At 44.9% G+C, this 18,448-nt stretch overlaps 2 protein-coding genes and 1 long non-coding RNA gene across 13 annotated transcripts in view; 2 read left to right on the top strand and 1 right to left on the bottom strand.

Moving 5' to 3' along the window:
• The window catches only part of LOC26535035, a 70,510-nt gene extending 64,023 nt beyond the window's left edge, over positions 1-6,487 (top strand). For 4 of the 6 annotated variants that reach the window (XR_005560846.1, XR_005560848.1, XR_001453774.2 and 1 more), the window contains 3 exons: positions 1,089-1,866; positions 2,557-2,804; positions 2,931-6,121. This is a non-coding gene — a long non-coding RNA (uncharacterized LOC26535035). Of the gene's footprint in view, positions 1-1,088; positions 1,867-2,556; positions 2,805-2,930; positions 6,122-6,372 lie in introns of those variants that run through there. The other 2 variants (XR_005560843.1, XR_005560844.1) reach the window with 2 other exon arrangements.
• Positions 6,488-11,464: 4,977 nt separating this feature from the next.
• LOC6524030 (serine/threonine-protein phosphatase 6 catalytic subunit) lies at positions 11,465-13,298 on the top strand. Its single transcript, XM_002099866.4, has 3 exons — positions 11,465-11,709; positions 11,786-12,073; positions 12,147-13,298. The coding sequence occupies exons 1-3, from the start codon at positions 11,545-11,547 to the stop codon at positions 12,603-12,605; spliced, it is 912 nt and encodes a 303-aa protein (XP_002099902.1). The 5' UTR covers positions 11,465-11,544; the 3' UTR covers positions 12,606-13,298.
• Positions 13,299-13,465: 167 nt separating this feature from the next.
• LOC6524029 (transmembrane GTPase Marf) lies at positions 13,466-18,417 on the bottom strand. Of its 6 annotated transcripts, none has more exons than XM_015189951.3 (9): positions 18,142-18,417; positions 17,206-17,741; positions 16,775-17,064; positions 16,359-16,697; positions 16,064-16,075; positions 14,931-15,857; positions 14,696-14,866; positions 14,398-14,594; positions 13,466-14,328 (listed from the first exon to the last, which is right to left on the bottom strand). In XM_015189951.3, exons 2-9 carry the CDS (start codon positions 17,510-17,512, stop codon positions 14,127-14,129), a joined length of 2,445 nt encoding a protein of 814 aa, XP_015045437.1. In that variant the 5' UTR covers positions 17,513-17,741; positions 18,142-18,417; the 3' UTR covers positions 13,466-14,126. The 6 variants fall into 6 exon arrangements, with proteins under 6 accessions (XP_015045437.1, XP_039232375.1, XP_039232390.1 ...); XM_039376441.1 differs by having other exon boundaries at positions 17,206-17,509; XM_039376456.2 differs by having other exon boundaries at positions 17,206-17,290.
• Positions 18,418-18,448: the final 31 nt, after the last annotated feature.

The following is an 18,448-nucleotide window of genomic DNA, read 5'->3' as shown; positions in this document are numbered from 1 at the left end:
AAGGAGCTGCAACAGCCCGATGACCCAAGGCATTTCATCCAACCGATATCTGGCAGGCACTGCGAATAGCACGCTGAAAAAAACGGGAAAAGATATGAGTTTTGTTGAATATCGCGGATATATGGAATGCATGAATATGTACTGAAATAAGCAAACTTGTTTAGCCCTGCAATTGGGCACATTTTAGCTTAGTTAAACTGGAAACAACATTTCTATGGGATAGCTGGAGGCAGAGCGTTTTCGCGCAGTGTAAGAGCCGTTGGCTTTGCAATTGGTGGCGTTGGCGAGGTAAGTGAAAAATTGGTCACTGATTAAATTCAACACGTTGTGGGATTAACTAACTTGTTTTCTTTATTTCCCCGCCGAAATTGTGTTGTTAACTTTGCTGGCCAAAAAAACAAAAAAAAAGAAGCGGACGACAGACATTCCGGCCGCAGACCAGCAATTACACCTCGCCCACTGGCGGCCCTCCCCGGAGATTGCCCCTCCGGAGAGACTCCCCCCTGCCCCCTGCAGTCCACATGGCCCCCGGAAGGACTGCCCCCCCCCCCCCCCCCCCCCCCCTCATGGACTCTCCCGGCTGCCCGTTCAATCGGAGGCCCTCGAGCACTTGGACAAAACACTCGAGCGCCGCTCGACAGGCGGCGGTGCAATTTTTTTCATTCAATGTTTCCCTCCAGGGCCAGTCAACAAATGTCCCGCCCACGCTGTCACGCCCCTTGCCATGGCTGCGTCATTAGGGAAAGCGAAAAAGAAAGGAAAAAAAGAAAATGTGGAAAAGAAACGGAAAGGGAAAGAGAAGGGAAGAGATTTGCACATGAGATCGAAGATTGGGATATCCTGTAGCTGAAGCTATTTGCGTTAGCAGCTGAAAATTAACTGCTGGTGTGGTTGAGATTTAGTTATGTACTCTTAGGGCAAGCCAAACATTTTGTGAATACAGACCTGTTCTTAAAGAAATTATGGTTTTTCATATGATATCCTGGTAATCCTGTAGAGCAAAAGTGAAAACCTAATGATTAAGCATAGTCTTGAGCGTTTCATGTGACTCTACTTAACTAGACAATTAAAATTCGAATTCTTTGCAGTTTCAAAAATCACGGCATCGCTTTAAGGAGCGCCATAATATGTTTTCCTTCATTTGGAAACGGAAAATACCCGCAATTTGCAGGAGCTCCAAGATGGAGGAGTCGCCGTGCCGCAAAATGCGCCGCCGGCGGGGAATCGTTTTTGTTTCTGAAGTTTGCCCAACTGGAGCATCGCGACGAGCAATGCCGGAGATCCGGAGGCGCTGGAGGAGCTATGGGCTACGGGATAGCCACCCCCAGATGCTCGGACTTGGAGCGGCGATGCAGCGAGGAGCGAAGGCGGCCCGGCAACCTGGCCAACAACTTGGGGCGACTTTTTGCACTCATTTCGCACGTTCAAACAATGGAAGTGTGTAGGTGCGCGACAAGGGGGGAAAAGTAATTGGTGGACCAGGACGCAGGACATGGCCCCGGGATGAGGAAGTAGCTGGCGAAAGGAACCAACTCTGGCTGGCACACGCGTCTAAACAGCGGTGCAAAATTGGGAGCCAGGCGACGAGATTTCAAACCAGTTTAAACCCCCAAAAACAGCCCATAAATATTATATTTACTTAAGCGAGTTTTTTCCATTTTTCCATTTCCCCATTGAACACCTTTTGATACATTTATTTTGCATTTAGCATCTATGCAGCATAATCGCATCTCTGGAAAAACTCACTCACATTCAAGAAGTCCTGCGCTGCGTTCGCTTTCATCTTTGTCGGCTGGCTGTTTGTGGAGATACTTGGATAGCTGCTGGGTTTTCGACTGGGAAAACTGCGGGAAAACTGAAGGGAAGGTAAGGAAAGGGAGGGAGAAAATTAGTGGAAGGAGTGGAAGCTGGGAAAACGCAGAAGGCATTAGGGGCATCAGCCGCACACGAAAATACAGTTAGCTTAAAGCATTTCCCGTATTTTACTGTCATGCCACATTGCCACGGCCTCTATTTCCCTGTCTGTGTGTATGTGTGTGTCTGTGTGTGTGTGTGTGTGTGTGTCTCGGGGGGCTGCGGAGGCGTGGCTGCTAAAAGGGGGCGGGGCCAGCCAACGGTGCTTTGGGGTTTTCTACTTGGTCGTTGTAAATTACTTGATTCGTTGTTGGAATTTAATTAACATTTTCCTAAGTTTTACTTTTAGTCTTTTTACTAACTGCGCGTGTGTGTGTTTGTTTGTGTGTATGCTCGCTCTCCGTCTCTATCGCGCTGGCCATTGCCGTCTCTTTCTGGCCGTGACAGGCGTTTCATGCGGGCCGAGAATCGGACCCAAAAGCTTACGAGTTGTTATGTTTACACATTCGTGTTCCTTTGCATCTGTGTTCGTAGACACACACACACACTCACACAACCAGTCTATCACCCACACACACACTAGCACATGTGAGCAATGTACATTTTAAAGTGCAGATAATTGCGCGTGTAGACAAAATGGATTTTCGACTGTTTATGTGGTTATCCTAAACTGAATCCCCAACCGCATTTTTCACCATTTAGCACACATGCAAACACTCACACACGGATGAACAATCGCTTTTCCTGCTGCCTGGAAAAACTGAGCCAACAAAAATTGTTTTTAATTGGCGCCCAATTCGAAGCAAGCCCGAAAATTAAACAAACAATTTGATGAGGCAAAGCCAAAAATCGTAGATGTGCAATTGTTTCACAATTTGATCATGAAAATCCATTTTCATGGGGAAACATCAACTTCAAAATGCCAGCGAAAGTTTGGAATTTCGAAAAATGTATGTATATTTATGGAGCAGTGTACAATTATGCTGAGGAAGTAATAATATAAAATATACTTTTAGTTATATGTGAAACATGTACATATGTTTAACCAATTTACCCATTTGTTTTTATATTCGTAGCATTTTTTCAAGGATACTGTCAAGGATCAAGGATCATGTGGGTAAATGGCTTTCCAGGTAACTTTCACTGGCGTTTCCAGGAGCCTTTCCTACCTTTTACCAAAAAGCAATTGCACTGGCACGCTGACTCATGGACGGCAATTTCAAAAGGAATTTGAAATCGAGCTGGGAACAACAAATGCAACAAAAACAACAGAAACAGCAAGAAGTGCAACAACAAGAAAAGCGGCAGCAATTGCAATCATTTACATAAAAAACAATGCAAATAGAGTAAAATTAAGCAAATATAAATAAAATGCATTGCTCAAAAAACATCAACTGGAAAATGAAATGGAAACGTGTGGGCAGCAACCAGGCATATACTACCACACAAATGTATGTATGTATTACTATGTATGTGTATGTGTGCAAGAGCATGTGTGTGTGTGGACAGCATAATGCACATGTGGAAAATGAAATCAAATGCAATAAAATGCTCTGACATGTTGGGATGCGTAACTGAAACTAGCCGGGAAGATAATAAAACAAAATGAACCCAGAATGGGAATCATATAAAATGAAACCGAACCAAATTGCATTTGCAATCCCATCCGGATCATACATATGTATGTATATATATAATCTATATAGCCGACTGAATTTGCCATGGAAATAGATGTGCACGGGAATAAGCGAGCTGACCAACAGCTTTCTGGCCATAAGAGTTGGCCTAATGACTTCATTCCCGGCCCAAAGTGTTAACTAAAGCAAGTCAGCTGCTTACGAGTGATTATCCAATGCGAATTGGATAAAAAATTCAAAGAAATCATGAGAATACGATTTCAACGATGACAAAATTAAAGAAATCAAAGAATTAATGATAAATTTTAATAGAATGATTTCACTCGCATTGAATAAACATAATGCAGGCGGAGCTTGAAATGCATTGCACATGCAGTTGTTCACTTCAATTCACATTCACATTCTTCGCGGAAATTTAAATGAAAATTGGCCGGAATATGTATTAACATACATACATATGTATGTATATGTACATATGTATAGTGTATCCTTCGCTTGCCTCGCTTCTGCGACGTTCTGCCATCAATATCGCAGCATAAATATTTACATGCTGCCGAGAACGCGAACAAACAAACAAACTTTATTTTTGGGCAGCAGGAAACAAGTGCAATCCCTTGCCCTTCCCCTCTTCCTTCCCCCTTTCTTCAACCCTTTCTCCGCCGCTTTCGCCGTCCACCTTTTGCGCTTTCTTCGCTGCCGCTTGACAATGTAAGCTCAAACAATTTCATTTCCAAGCTGGCACACTCACTCACAGATGCTCGCACACACACACACACACACACACACACACACGCGAGCACGTGCGCGCACACAGATACAAATGCAAACAAGTACGCACAAACACACACACACATACACACGCATAACGGTACATTAATTGATAATTGTTTTGTGCTCAAAAGAAATTAAAGAGCAGAAGCTGCCCTCTCGCTTCTCCACTCCCTCGTTTCCCTGCTTTTCTCCCCTCTCCCCAACCTGCACCCCTTTCTCTCTTTCTCCACCCTTTTTCCCCACTTTCCCCTCACGCCTCATTACACTGCAGATGTATTGCGAACACAGGAGACAGACGGAAGTAAATAAAACGCGAGTCGACAGCCAAGTGAAAAGTCTCTGCAGTGGAAAAAGCATCAAGAATATTTACCAAAAAACCGAAAATATCTGCAAATATGCGCTTTGTATTTCATTAGTGAGTTGTTGTAATTGCTGGAAATATGATTTCAAGTTTATAAATATATGTTTTGGCTTCTTCTGGTTTCTCTCAGTGCATTGTGTTTCGCGTTTCCTAATACAATCTGCACAAACTCTACGTTTTCCTTTTGTTTTTGCGCTGTGCTCCTCGCTCTTTTTTCATTAACTTTTTGCGTTTGCTGCTTGTTTCGGACATGTTCTATGTGCCACGCCCCTTCGCCGCCCCGCGGCCAACTTAATTGAACGATTAGTTTTTGTACGTGGACCACGCCCACAGCGGCGTGGCAGCAGGTGCCGCCCACAAATCGCCCCCTCAGCTCAGTTCCCTCGATTTTGAAACATCCGGATTTTCGCTGTCCATCGTGGGTCACTATTTAATTTTATCTGCTACGTTTTGGCTTTTATTCTCGTTTTTATCGCAACAGCAAGCAAACTATGTACTACCATTTGCCACGCCTCCCGTCCCGCCGCCCCTCGAGAGGGGGTGAAATGGGCGAAAAGGGGGGAAGAGGAAAGGGGGGTTGTCAAAGTGAGGAAAGGAATGAAAAAGTCAAATGCCAAGTCACTAAAAAGTCAAAAGGCCCCAAAGAAGCAGCGACAACAGCAAGTTATAGTAATGACAATCTACTGGCCGAGCAAGAGGAAGCGGGATAGGATGCGGGGTAGGAGCGATAGAGAGCGAGAGGGAGTGAGAGGGAGGTGCGAAAGAGAGCGGTAGATGGGCACAAAAGTTAAAATAAATAAAACAAAGCGAACGCATGAAATGACACAACAGAGACAAAGGAAGCTGCCGAAAAGGGGCTGCTAGGGGGACGGTAAGGGGTGACAAGGGGGAGGGGTAGAAGGGGTGTTAAAGTACCGCCCCCAAACAACAAAAACAACACCGCCCACCCACCAAGCAGCAGCAGCTGGGCGACAAAACGTGGCCGAACGACACGAGAACCCGCCTAAAAATGACAGCAAACGTGGCAAGATGTGGCGCTCCAGCATATACACTGCGAAAATACAGCCATGGAAATTATTCAAGAATTTAAATAACTCAAAAATGCCTCGAAAATTTACATTTACAATTACAAAATACCATTCCAGTAAACCAAAAAAAAACATCTACCTTGTTTTATTACAAATATAAATATTATATATATATATTTTTTTTTTATTAAAAAATTTGGATACATGTAGAATTAATTTATTGTACTGCTACATTCAGGCAGCCTAAACAATTATATGTTTAAGGAATAGGACATAGTAATTTATAAGATATAAGATTAACAATTTTTAATGATATTCAATGTTTTATATTTATTTAATGTCTAAATTTAAAATGACAGTTATACGCGCCGAGTGAGGGGGGAAATTAAAAAGTTCTCTGATAGGAAGCTGATTAAAGTCGATTGAGTATTAATATTATAGACATCAGTGCCAATGACGAGAAACAAAAACCTATTTTTTTAATCGAAATCGGATCACAGTTAAAAAAGTATTTTATTTATTTACTATCCATCTGGTTAAGGAGAAAGCTAGTTCTGCGATAAAAGCGTAGATCTTAGAATCAGCATGTCCATCAATTATTTTCGCACGTTCGCAGGAATCTTTGATTAATATTGTATAATACATTTAATTGAATTTTAAACCTAGCTTAAGTATTTTATAGTTTGCATTTGAATTTTCTAATATCTTCTTTTCTTTTCAGGTGCTGAAACCACAAATGGATGAATTGGTCGTTGGCTGCGCGAAAATTGATCCGTACTTACCATAAATATCTGTACTTATCATAAAACATTTAATACTTACCTGTAAACAATGTATGAAATAAAATATTTTATTTAACAAAAAGTTTTTTTTTTTGGGGCTTTGACTTTGCCAGAGTTTTTCTTACATATTTTAAGCTATACACAAAGCGTAGACAGTATCCGTTGCATACTTTCAGGCTGCTGATTGCAAGCGTATTGCATACTTTTGGGCTGCGACATTTATGGTCGTCATCTGCTGGAAAACAACCGTTAGTTAGGTTGCACCATCGAACTGATCGCCGGTCACCTACTGACATTTATGTTCGCCTGGTACTACAAATCGAAAAATCACCAATTTGCTTCATCTCGGAGCGCCCCAACCAATTTCTTCGGCCAAAATTGTCAGTTTTACCGATGCTGAATACCAGGCGAACAGAATCGAATAGCAGGTGGAAACGAACAGCTGATCGCTGAAAGTAAAGCTTACTTAGGGATGGGCGATTCAAATGAATCGTTTGTTCTTGTGGACGTGTCACGAGCTTTGATCCGATAGACTCGAAAGCTCCCAGTTCATTTGAATCGCCCATCCCTAAGTAAGGTTTAGTTTAAGCGATCAGCTGTTCGTTTCCACCTGCTATTCGATTCTGTTCGCCTGGTACTTCAAATCGAAAAATCACCAATTTGCTTCATCTCGGAGCGCCCCAACCAATTTCTTCGGCCGAAATTGTCAGTTTTACCGATGCTGAATACCAGGCGAACAGAAACAGATAGCAGGTGGTAAAAGATCAGCTGATCGCTGAAAGTAAAGCTTACTTAGGGATGGGCGATTCAAATGAATCGTACGTTTTTGTAGACGTGTCACGAGCTTTGATCCGATAGACACGAAAGCTCCCAGTTTATTTGAATCGCCCATCCCTAAGTAAGCTTTAGTTTAAGCGATCAGCTGTTCGTTTCCACGTGCTATTCGATTCTGTTCGCCTGGTAGCTGAAATTCAGAAACTTCGCCATGCGGCGGTTTTTTGGCCCGCTGAAAAAGAAAACAACAACAACTACGCATGCAAATGAAACCAGGTTATGTTTGTTTTTGTCTCAATATAAATTTATTGATCTTGTTGCACATCTAAAAAAAATACAATACAATAAAATAAAATAAATGCTAATAATAACTTTAACTGCACAATTGCTAATGTACAATTGCTAATGCTGCTTCGAACAGAGCCGATGGAATCGCTTGGTTATTTCGCGACCTTTATCCCCCGGCGATCCTTCGGCGATCCCCCGGCGATCCTTCGCAGAATAAGGGCAGGGCAACAAACTCAACTCTTTTGACAGCAACTCCGATCGCCACTTCGTAGATAATATTGATAAAAATAATTCGTTTTAGTACTAGTACTTAAAATCGGGAATCTCTTCGATTTCTTGAAAATTTCAGCCGCCCGGAACTTATTTTCGCTGCTAAATCGGCCAGTTTTTCGTTTCGCACACCAGGCGAACATAAATCTCAGCAGGTGACGGCAGGTCCCAGCAGATATCATAGAACGAGACAACTAGCTTATACTTCCATGATGGCCGTCCCTTTCATGCTTTCAGGCGCCCTCTAAGGAGAAACACCGTTACTTTGCAACGGAACTCAGATCAGAGATGCTCAGTCACATTGTGCTTCACGTGTTTTTCACGAGATTTGCACGACAATCACGACATAAATAAAATATCCCATGTGGTTGTTGGAACGTGACAAGAAATCAATTACACGCGGCCATCTCTATTTTAAGCAAAAAAAACGGATCGTTGGCTACCTTCTGAGATTTTTGTTCGCCTAGTACTTAAAATAGGGAATCTCTTCGATTTCTTGAAAATTTCAGCCGCCCGGATATTATTTTCGCATAACGAAGTGATCGTTGGCCACTTCCTGTCATTTATGTTTTCCTGGTATGGACTGTGGACATTTTTTCACGATTCTCATTTGACTATTTCACGTTGCTGCTAATTATGCCAATATTTGTTTCAGTGCAGGCGGCTGCTCGAGCAGGAGCGTTAAACACGAGACGGGCGGCTGTTGGTAGTGCGTCTTCTTGGCTGCCAAAGCGGGTGGTGGGTGGCGCCGACAGTCACAGCAGATAACTTAAACCGAGGAGCAGGGAGCAAGGAGCAAGGAGCAAGGAACAAGGAGGCAGTGTCGCCGACTCCATTCCAGAGTTCTACGACTCCGGATGCTCGACCGGTGGTGTGCCGCCAAGTAGCCGAATGGCAACTGTTGATAATGATGATGGAGATCCAGGAGATGGAGGTGACGATGGAGATGGAGGTGCCGTCGACACGCTTACTTCACGGGATACAGTGAAGCCTGCAGTGAAGCGACCTGCAGGGAACACAGCAAATCAACATCAACACTACAACCGAGCATCTAATTGCCAAAACTTTTTAGTTTGATTCAAAGCCCTAGTGATATGCATCCTTGATGGGATTTTAATTGCAAGTCATTGGAAAAACGAAAGTTTGCGATGCAGAAATAAATATATTTAATCGAATCTTCAAAATACACTTTTCATGTACAGCTTTTTTCTAGAGAAGAAACTTCTTAACCAACCATATGAGTGCTGGTTTCCTTTGACAACTGAAATCATGCAGGCCCATTTAATTAGCCATTCTTTACGCACTTCTTCAACTTTAGCGCTCCATTAGTGCGTTAACATTAACGTTATGACAAAGTGACCTCCGATTCGGTCAGCTGCGCATCCTTTGGCCCGAAGTTGCGGCTGGGAGTCGCTGATGCTGCTGCTGCTGCTGAGGTTGATTTAAATGTTGATGCAACTGTGGGCGGACTGTGGGCACCTTGGGGTCGCAGGATGCGCACACGCGCGTGAATCAAACGGCACAGGTGGGCGATTGGGTGGTTCTGGGTGGTTGGGTGGTTGGGTGGCTGTCCTGCCTGTCTTGTCTCGCTGTGCGTGAGTCGCTGTGTGTGTGTGCTTGTTTATACAAACACAAGCGGTAATTAATTTTATTTAATTTTCGACGACAATCCAAGCGACAAGAGCAAGGGCAGCCAAAAAGTCGTCAGAGAAATGAGACAAGCAGCGCAAGATAAAGATACAAAAAATAGAGAAAGAAAAAAGGCATTGGTTGGGGGAGGGGGCGTGGCACAGGAAAAAACAAGTTAACAAAACGTCAACAATGAGAATGAGACTGAAAATGAGAATGAGAATGAGAAGAGCAAAAGCCGGCTAAAATGAGCAGCGCGCGGTCAAAGAAGGCGGACACAATGCCGAAAAATATAAAATGACCCACAACTGTTGGCCATTTATCGCTGGCTCTCAATGTTTTTACCGCTGGCTGCACAGCAGGAAGCTGGTTGAAATGCGATTTAAATTGAAAAAGGTGTCATAATCTTGTTGCGTCAAATTATGAATATAAAGCCTCTGTGGTTTAGGGAATTTGAATAAATAATAAATCCGTGTATGTGACACACCTTTCTATTGGTTGCTCCCAGGAAACGCTGGACTTTTTGGCACCGTGTTTGCGCCAAGATAAAGTCCAATGTCCGTTGTCCTTCTGCCGCATCCAGCATTCCGCATTCCGTGTCCTTTGCGTCGCGTCCGTGCAGGGGACACATAATTATCAGCCACATCAGCCGCAGACGACAGGACTTTGACTTTTGGAGGGCGAGCGGAGCGGAATTGGCGAAACGTAACGAAACGAAGTAAGAAAACAAGTTTAACTTAATTGTCAACATTGTGCCAGGCGGACATAGTGGACACAAACCGGCAAGGACAATGGAAGGATGCGAGCGGATTGGGGAGTGGGACGCACTGGGAGGCAGGATGGAAGGCATTGGCGAGATGGCCAAAAGAGCTGGAGGAACAAGCCCTCGTTGAATACCAAAAGCGGAAGGGCATGAAGTAGCGCCACTAATGATGGAGCACGACATCATCGCAGGAGAGAGGGAGAGAGAGAGTGAGCGAGAAAGAGAGGGAGATTAGGTGGCAGACAGAGGATGGGTGGCGAGCACAACTAAACCAAAAGCAAGATATCATCCACATCAGGTATTTCCTTTAATTTGTTCCACTATTGAACGCAACGACAAACAATTATTTCATTCATTTTGTATAGAGATATGTCTAAAATAAAACATTCTGTCTATATTTTGTGCATCGACACGCATGAAATGTTGATTTAAATTCCAATTCCCCTTCACTCGCGAATTGTCACCTTTACGGCACGTTTATTTTGCCAACTCAAGATGCTCGAAAGGCAAATGAAAAAGCCAACACAATCAAATGGCAGCGTGCTAATGAGACTCTAAACAACTAAACAAGCTGCAGGGCCATTAACCCATGTGCGCCACCCCGTGCCGGAAAAACGCATGCCAGCACGCTTCTCATAACCCTTAACACTCGCTGCCCGGGAAAATAAAAGGAGCAACGCAAAAAGCGGAGGGCAAAACAAACAGCGAACAAGTAGCGTGCGATGGCAATAAAATTTAAGAGCGTGATTATTTTCAAGAAGCTAAAGAAAAAATATATGTAAATGTAAATGGGCTTGGGTTACAAAAATAAACGGATTTAAAAAGCTTTCAGCGCGGACTAATTATGATTTGTGGTGGCTAAAAGCTAATTGCGACTAATTTTGCTTTTCGCTTGGTCAACAAAATAACACGAAAACACTGAGCAACTCATATGTCCCGCCAAAGGATTTGAATATTTTGAATTTGAATTTAAATGTGATTGGTATCGATAACAAGGGCATTAGGTTCGCAGTGTGTGCACACCAAGTTATAAATATTCTCACAGTTTTGATAAGAATGTGGTGCATGCACTGGTGGTTGTATTGGCTAAGAATTCGATTGATGATTAACCGTTCCATCCAAATCAATGGGAAACAAACAAACAAAGTACATAATAATATCATTCAAATTACAACGAAGAGGAACGCAAAAAAAGCTGTTCGAAACTCTTGATTAATTAGATAGTTCGATACAGGGGGCAGCAGTCTGACCGTTGCTCGTTTGCGATTCGAAACCCGCCAGTGTGACCGTAGGTGCGCAGATGAACTTGCAACCAATACCAGAACGTTTTTTATTTATGAACTTGTTTTAAGGCGAATTACCGTGGATATCACAGGCACTGGGCATCATGGGCGACGTGGACAAGTGGATAGAGATCGTGAAGGAGTGCAAGTACCTGCCGGAGAACGAGCTGAAGAAGCTCTGCGATATGGTGTGCGACATCCTCCTGGAGGAGACGAACATCCTGCCCGTGAGCACGCCCGTCACCGTTTGCGGTGACATCCATGGTCAGGTAAGCGATCATCCATCCAGACCACTAACGCATTGCCATCAGCCTTCACCTATCGCCCCCATTCCCCCCATTCTAGTTCTACGACCTGGAGCAGCTGTTCCGCACTGGCGGCCAAGTGCCGGACACCAACTACATATTCATGGGCGACTTCGTGGACAGGGGCCACTACTCGCTGGAGACATTCACTAGACTGCTCACCCTGAAGGCGCGCTATCCCAGCCGAATCACGCTGCTGCGGGGCAACCACGAGACGCGACAGATCACCAAGGTGTACGGATTCTTTGACGAATGCTTCAGCAAGTACGGCAATGCCAATGGATGGAAGTACTGCTGCAAGGTCTTCGATTTGCTCACAATCGCTGCCGTGGGTTAAATTGTGATATGCTCTGCATTGAACGCCAATCTTATTCATATATTTACTTACCCTGCCCATGTAGATCATTGACGAGGAGGTGCTGTGCGTGCACGGCGGCCTGAGTCCCGAGATTATCACCCTGGACCAGATACGGACGATCGAGCGGAATGGCGAGATACCGTACAAGGGTGCCTTCTGCGATCTGGTGTGGTCCGATCCGGAGGACATGGAGTACTGGGGCCAGAGTCCGCGCGGAGCCGGCTGGCTGTTTGGCCACAATGTGACCAAGGACTTTATGGCGATCAATAACCTGGACCTGATATGCCGAGCGCATCAGCTGGTCAACGAGGGCATCAAGTACATGTTCGAGGGCAAACTGGTGACCGTGTGGTCGGCGCCAAACTATTGCTATCGCTGCGGCAACGTGGCCGCCATTCTCAGCTTCGAAACGGCGCAGCAGCGGCAGACGAAGATCTTCCTGGCGGTTCCGGATGCGGAGCGTGTGATACCCAAGCAGAACACAACGCCCTACTTCCTGTAAAACGTTGTGATACGACGCAATACCACATACCACACCATACCATATACCGATCCAATACGATCCGCCCACTGTTCCGGCATCGTGGCAAATAATCATATACGCTTGTGGAGAGCAGCGGAGAGCAGCCTTCGACTGGCTGATCCATTTGTCCACCCTTGAACGCCTTCAACAAAAAGCATACATACCAAGCATACCAAAACACTCAGAGCAGAGACCAGAGAACAGAAAACAGAGCAACACACACCTGTAACTTGTAACTTGCGGCCCTTTCGTATGGGAAGAACACATATCTAATTCATAAGAGCAGAGTTGAGAACCTTTTGTTATTTGTTTCCGGCAAGTCAGCATGTAAGACCAAAAAAAAAACAAAAAAAGAAGAAAGAAACACAAAATTGAGAAGCATAGATTCGATTTGTTTAAGAAGTATATATACCAATATCCAAGTATTGTAATTAACGATAATGGATGCTGAAACAGCTAGGCATTTACAGAAGCAAGCCTCTATATAATTCACTATATTTTGTATTCCAAACCTATTTATTTCTGTGAACAACACACATAAATCATATATTTTGTACATTTTGTATTAGTAATGCTTTAAAGAAAATAGGTGGCACAGCAAGAACTATGAATAACCCAATTGTGTGATCCCGATCAAAACGATATGATTAAAACAAAAAAGACAATTTCAAATGCGTTCGTCGGCAATCAATGGGCATAAACGACTGTAGGCAATCTGGATAATGATTCAGATCCCTCACCCAAAAGCGTCCATCATCCATCTCTATCACATTCGTGGCACTGCCGCTGAGAGCAGAGCGCACAGCTCGGATTCAAAGTTTCAATGAAATAATTACAAGTTTCTTACGTAAATATCTTTTATTTCGTTTCGTTTTCGTTGATGAATCATTCAACTGCTTTGCAACATCAACAATTGTGTTTGTATATCGTATTTGCTTTTACCCCAAAGAGCCATTTACATTATTCTAGCGTCCAATTCAAAAACAAAAATGTATAATTACTAGGCTTTCTATTAAGTGGGGAAAAGGGTAGGGTAAATCAGTGGCATTCGCTTTCTGGGGTTATCATGCTGTATAATTCATCATAACTTGCTTTTCCATGGCGCCTGGCCATGCTCACAGTGGTTTGGATACTCGTAATGTATATAGAATATATATGTGTGTTTCGGGGTCAACAATTACAAAAAAATTAAATAATCACACTAGCAATAGTGCCTGTTAGGAATTAAAATAACTCTCAACAACAACAACAATTTGTTTAAACAAAAGAGAATAAAGAGGTACTAATCGATTGGCTCAAATCATGCATTTTCCTATAAAAAAAAAGGAGGTGAGAAAACTGAGAGTTGAGCAACTAATACGTAGTGCATTAATGTTGTTGTAGTCGTTTGGGTGTTTGCTTGGGTGTTTCCCTTGAGTTCTATGACCATCCACTTTCTTGTTCTTGTGTTTTCCCTTTCGGATCCTCTGGATCGCCCGCCTGAGCCACCCCGGTGTTCCACTACTGCGGAGATATATAGTTATGCTCGAAGATGTCCAGCTCGTTCTGTATGTAGTTGGCCTTGTTGCGGAGCAGCTTGAGTTGCTTCTGGTTCGCCTCCAGGATGTTGAGCTGCGAGTCCAGCGTCTTGAGCTCATCGTTCATGTCCGTGGTGGCGGTGTCAACGGTGCGGCACAAACGGGCAAAGGTGCTCGACAGTTCCCTGTTCAGATATCACACGGGTATGATGTTCAGTAATCGGGAATTCAATCGCTTATTTATCCATACTTACTGCTGCACTTGGTGGCTGCAATTGGCCGAGGTGAGGTCGACGATCATCTTGAGCTTCTTGGTGGCATGGCGCACATACTGTGACTTGAAGGTGCGCTCCTTGGCGGAATTGGTCCACGAGAGGCGCTCGTACAGGTAGATGCAGCCGTAGAGGGCGCCCACGCCCACCAGCACGCGCCAGCCGATGGTTTTCAGCATCTGCAAGTGGTTTGATTTCAGCACATAGCTATGCACTAGCACCTGCTTGAGCGTTTGTGAGCACAAGAGGTGTGGCGACAATCTGAGCTGTTAACACTTACGATGCCGGCGACGACGAGGCCACCAACGGTGCCCTGCGATCCAATGGAGGACACCGCAAAGCGTGAGATCAGCGACAGCTGCTCGGGCGTAATGCCGGCGACACCAGGAGCGGGCAGTAGGCACACAGGAGTCGATTCCACGGGCGTGGTGGCCGGCGTCGATACGCTGTGCTGTAAACGAGATTTGATGGCGGTGATATAGTATAACACACAACTTAAGCCGTAAAGAACTCACTCCAATACTGCTCTGTCGATGGACCAACGCCGGCTGCCCCTTCTTGCTGCGCTCGCGCACCTTGCCGGTGAAGCGCTGGATCATCGCCGCGATGCCCCAGCTGAATTTGAACTCCAGATCCTCCTGGAAGTCGGCGCACAGGTTCTGGCAATTCAGTGAGTAGAGCATCTCGAAGGGCTGTGTGCGCACCACCAACTTGGTGCTGGTGGCCAGCAGCTGCTCGTTGGGCACCAGGGCGTGCATGCGATCGGTCATCTCCGTCTGTGCGGACTCCACGTTCATGGCCAGGGCCATGGATAAACGAGCGCGCAGATTGCTGCCCAGACCACTCTCCACATGGGCATTCAATTCCTTCTTGTAGATGTTCAAAACCAGACGCTCCGGATGGAAGGGCATGTTGAACTCGTCAATGAGGACGCCCAGGCGCCAGATCTCCTCGTTCAGGGCCTTCGACACCTTCTCTTCCACCTCCTCCACCATGTTGTGAATCTTCATCTTCATTTCCCGCGTGACCTGCATCATCTGCGTCTCTGTGCCCTGAATGCGTTCGGTGAGCAGATTCTTCTGGTCCTGCTTCAGATTGCGGAATATGGTGATTCGCTCGTAAATGTTGTCCAGCATCGATTTCATGTCCCCGGAAACACTTTTGCCACGCGAACTGTGCTGCTGGAACTTGGTTTTTACCGCACTCTGCGAGATGCACTCCTCGAACTTGCGCTCGAAGTCCTGGAACTCAAAGTAGCGTATCTGGAATCCCTCGGCAATGGCGCCCATGTGCGGCGGATTGCCCTTGGCCTCCTCGATGCGCGCCTGCAGCGTTTCTCTGGCGGAAACGAAGAAAACTCTTTCGGCCGCCTCCTTTTCGTTGCTCACCTTCAACTCCTTGGTGAGGAAGTCGATGCAGCGTTCCGTGTGCTGAGACTTGACCTATCAATGGGTGAAATACGGGGCTTAGAAAGTGCAAGTAGCAGTCATTTCATTTAGGGCAACTAAAGAAGCTGCTTTGGGAAGAGTAAACAATGTAGTTCATCGGTTCAAGCCGATGTTACATTAGGAAACCAAAGCAGAGTGGATTGGGTTTTTTGTGGGACCAAGCAAGCGATTCATTTTACCGGGTCTAGCTCATTCATTACCTTAGCCAGTTCCTGGCGTTGATTACAGTGGATAGTTGGTTGGTTGATTGTTTGATTGATAGATTGATTGGTTGGGTAATAAACAAAAACAAAAGACACGCATCAACATAGAGAGACACAACAGGCATACAAAGAGGTCCAGAAGACACTTATGAGATGTGGCAGTGCAAAACTGCTGGAAAACGAACCATTGTCAACCAGATATATGTGGAAATGGTTCGTCTGCCATGTAATGGTAATGCGGGGCCTCACAGAGATTGTGGACTAACTAAAAGGGCTTCCTAGAAGACCATACCGATTCCTGGCACTCGGGCTCGTTGGCCGAAGCATCCCAGCGATTGTTTAGAATGAAGATATTCGGCTTGCTCAGTTTCTGGGATACGGTGTGAAAGAATTGCTTCTCTGCACGCGTCATCGTTGACTCGGCATTCAGGACCAGCACAAAGACATCGGCGTTGAGGCAATGGTTGTCGATCCAGTCGTCCAAATTGGCCGACACGTCCACGCCAGGTGAGTCCACAAAGACGACATCGTCGCGCAGCAGGCTGCAGCGTTCCCTTGGCCAAAAGATGCGCACCAAACTGCTCTCGCAGAGCTTCTCCTGACACAAGGCGTTCGCCAGTTGTTTGATGTTCTACGGATGAAGGGCATCATTAGGCATTATTGGGCAAACCACAGTTCCAAAGCACAGATGGGTGGCCGTCTACTTACCACCACGTTGAGCTTCTCCTCGGAGCCCTCGGTCATCAGATACGCCTCACCGCCATTGCTGCCCTCCACTTGGCAGAAGCAATTCGTGGTGTGCCCGATGCCACTGGGCAGAATCTTCTCGCGCAACATGGCATTGATGACTGAGCTCTTGCCGTTCGAGGTGCGCCCGAAGAAGGCCACCTTCATGTGATCCCGTTGCAGTACCTCGCGAATGGCGGCCACCTTGTAAACATAGCTCTCGAAGAGCTCCCGTTCCGCCTTGTCCACGATCTCCGCCTCCGCGTGCAGAGCTGGAATTGCAACGAACATTAGGAGGGATTAGAGGGTATTTCACTAAAGGAGGCATATATTAGATAAGAATCAATCAATTAATTTCACCATTACATTTTCAAAACTGTTTAGGATGTTGATTGGTTGATTGGCCAACTCACCGTTGATGAAGGTGGTCGTCTCATGGACATACTCCTCGATCTCGCCGTAGATGTCGTTGATCTTCTTCTTGGCGCGCACAAAAATCTGGAGCGGTGATTTGTCGTTGGATTGATAGAGCCGCGATTCCGGCAGCAGATTGGCGGCCATGGTGGAACCGGATGGTTGCAGCGATGAGTTGAGCCGGGATAGGGGGGATCCGGTTCCGGATTTGTCCACCGTGTCCGTGGAGGAAGCGTGACGGTCGTCGTCGGCGGGGCCCGTTTGCCCGGTCACCAGCGAGATGGTGCGGTTCAAGTAGGCCGCCATTTCGGGATCCGGTTTATAGGTGATTATAGGTTTTGCAGATGGTTTTTGGGAAGAAGAGAATTGCGATACAAAACAAAAGGTATGCAGCCTAGGGATTCGGTTCTTTAGACTCCAACTTCGATAACTTCGCCAACTTCTCCACCAACCAAAAACTCAAAACTTAAATATCTCTGTTTCTTGTGTGTTATTTTGCTTTTGGGGTATTTGCTCAAAAATCAACGTCACAAAACTGAAACGAAATTAAATTTCAAATTATGACACGAAAGAAAAACATAACGATATAATACAGTGCGCACTAGATAAGCTGAACTGCTCGCTTTAAATATACAAGCATTATACAAATCATGCACTACAAAATCAAGCATGTGTTTGCTTATATATTTAAAGAGAACATAAACTATTGATTTGCTGTTTAACATTTCGAAAGTGCACTGTATTTGGCGAAAAGGAAAATACCGCAACGCAAATTGCACACACACACACGTGGTCCAATTGCGCTGCAAACAAATATAGGCGAAAAAAGTATAATAATCTAATGTTTTTGGTTTCTTCTTTTTTTGACAATTCACATCTGTGTGCGTAAATCGAGTTGATAAAGTTCAATCTGCCCTCTCGCTCTATCAACTAACCTGATTATTGCCACTCTCGCTCATATTTGTATTTGTTTTATATTATATTTGTATTTATTTTCCTCTCCGGTTTTTCTATTCTTTTAGTGGTTGCCCCTCAACTGATGCGTTTTCAAATGGAAATTCGTGGAAAGCGTGGCTCGAACTTCCAATAACCGTACATTGCCCACTAGAATCCAGTTGCAGAGAGGCAATTTCACGAAATTTAGTTAATATTATTAAATTTTTTTAAATGCACATGATGTAACGTTAAGGTGACCAACTCTTATTGCTTGCTGCCATCCGGCGTTAGTGTATTTTTATTCTA

Source organism: Drosophila yakuba, chromosome X (assembly GCF_016746365.2).
Source record: "Drosophila yakuba strain Tai18E2 chromosome X, Prin_Dyak_Tai18E2_2.1, whole genome shotgun sequence".
In the NCBI taxonomy this organism is placed as follows: Eukaryota; Metazoa; Arthropoda; class Insecta; order Diptera; family Drosophilidae; genus Drosophila; species Drosophila yakuba.
The sequence above is the reverse complement of the archived record's forward strand: the minus strand, read 5'-3'. Positions and strand labels throughout refer to the sequence as shown.

What these genes read in the sequence shown, in the direction of transcription:
- LOC6524030 (XM_002099866.4), top strand. Translation starts at nt 11,545, where the DNA reads ATGGGCGACGTGGACAAGTGGATAGAGATCGTGAAGGAGTGCAAGTAC. An exon ending in GCGGTGACATCCATGGTCAG is followed by an intron (nt 11,710 to 11,785) that starts GTAAGCGATCAT and finishes CCCCCATTCTAG; the next exon opens with TTCTACGACCTGGAGCAGCT. An exon ending in ATTTGCTCACAATCGCTGCC is followed by an intron (nt 12,074 to 12,146) that starts GTGGGTTAAATT and finishes CTGCCCATGTAG; the next exon opens with ATCATTGACGAGGAGGTGCT.
- LOC6524029 (XM_039376441.1), bottom strand. Translation starts at nt 18,165, where the DNA reads ATGAGCGAGAGTGGCAATAATCAG. An exon ending in GACGACCACCTTCATCAACG is followed by an intron (nt 17,065 to 17,205) that starts GTGAGTTGGCCA and finishes TTGCAATTCCAG; the next exon opens with CTCTGCACGCGGAGGCGGAG. An exon ending in ATCGACAGAGCAGTATTGGA is followed by an intron (nt 14,867 to 14,930) that starts GTGAGTTCTTTA and finishes TCTCGTTTACAG; the next exon opens with CACAGCGTATCGACGCCGGC.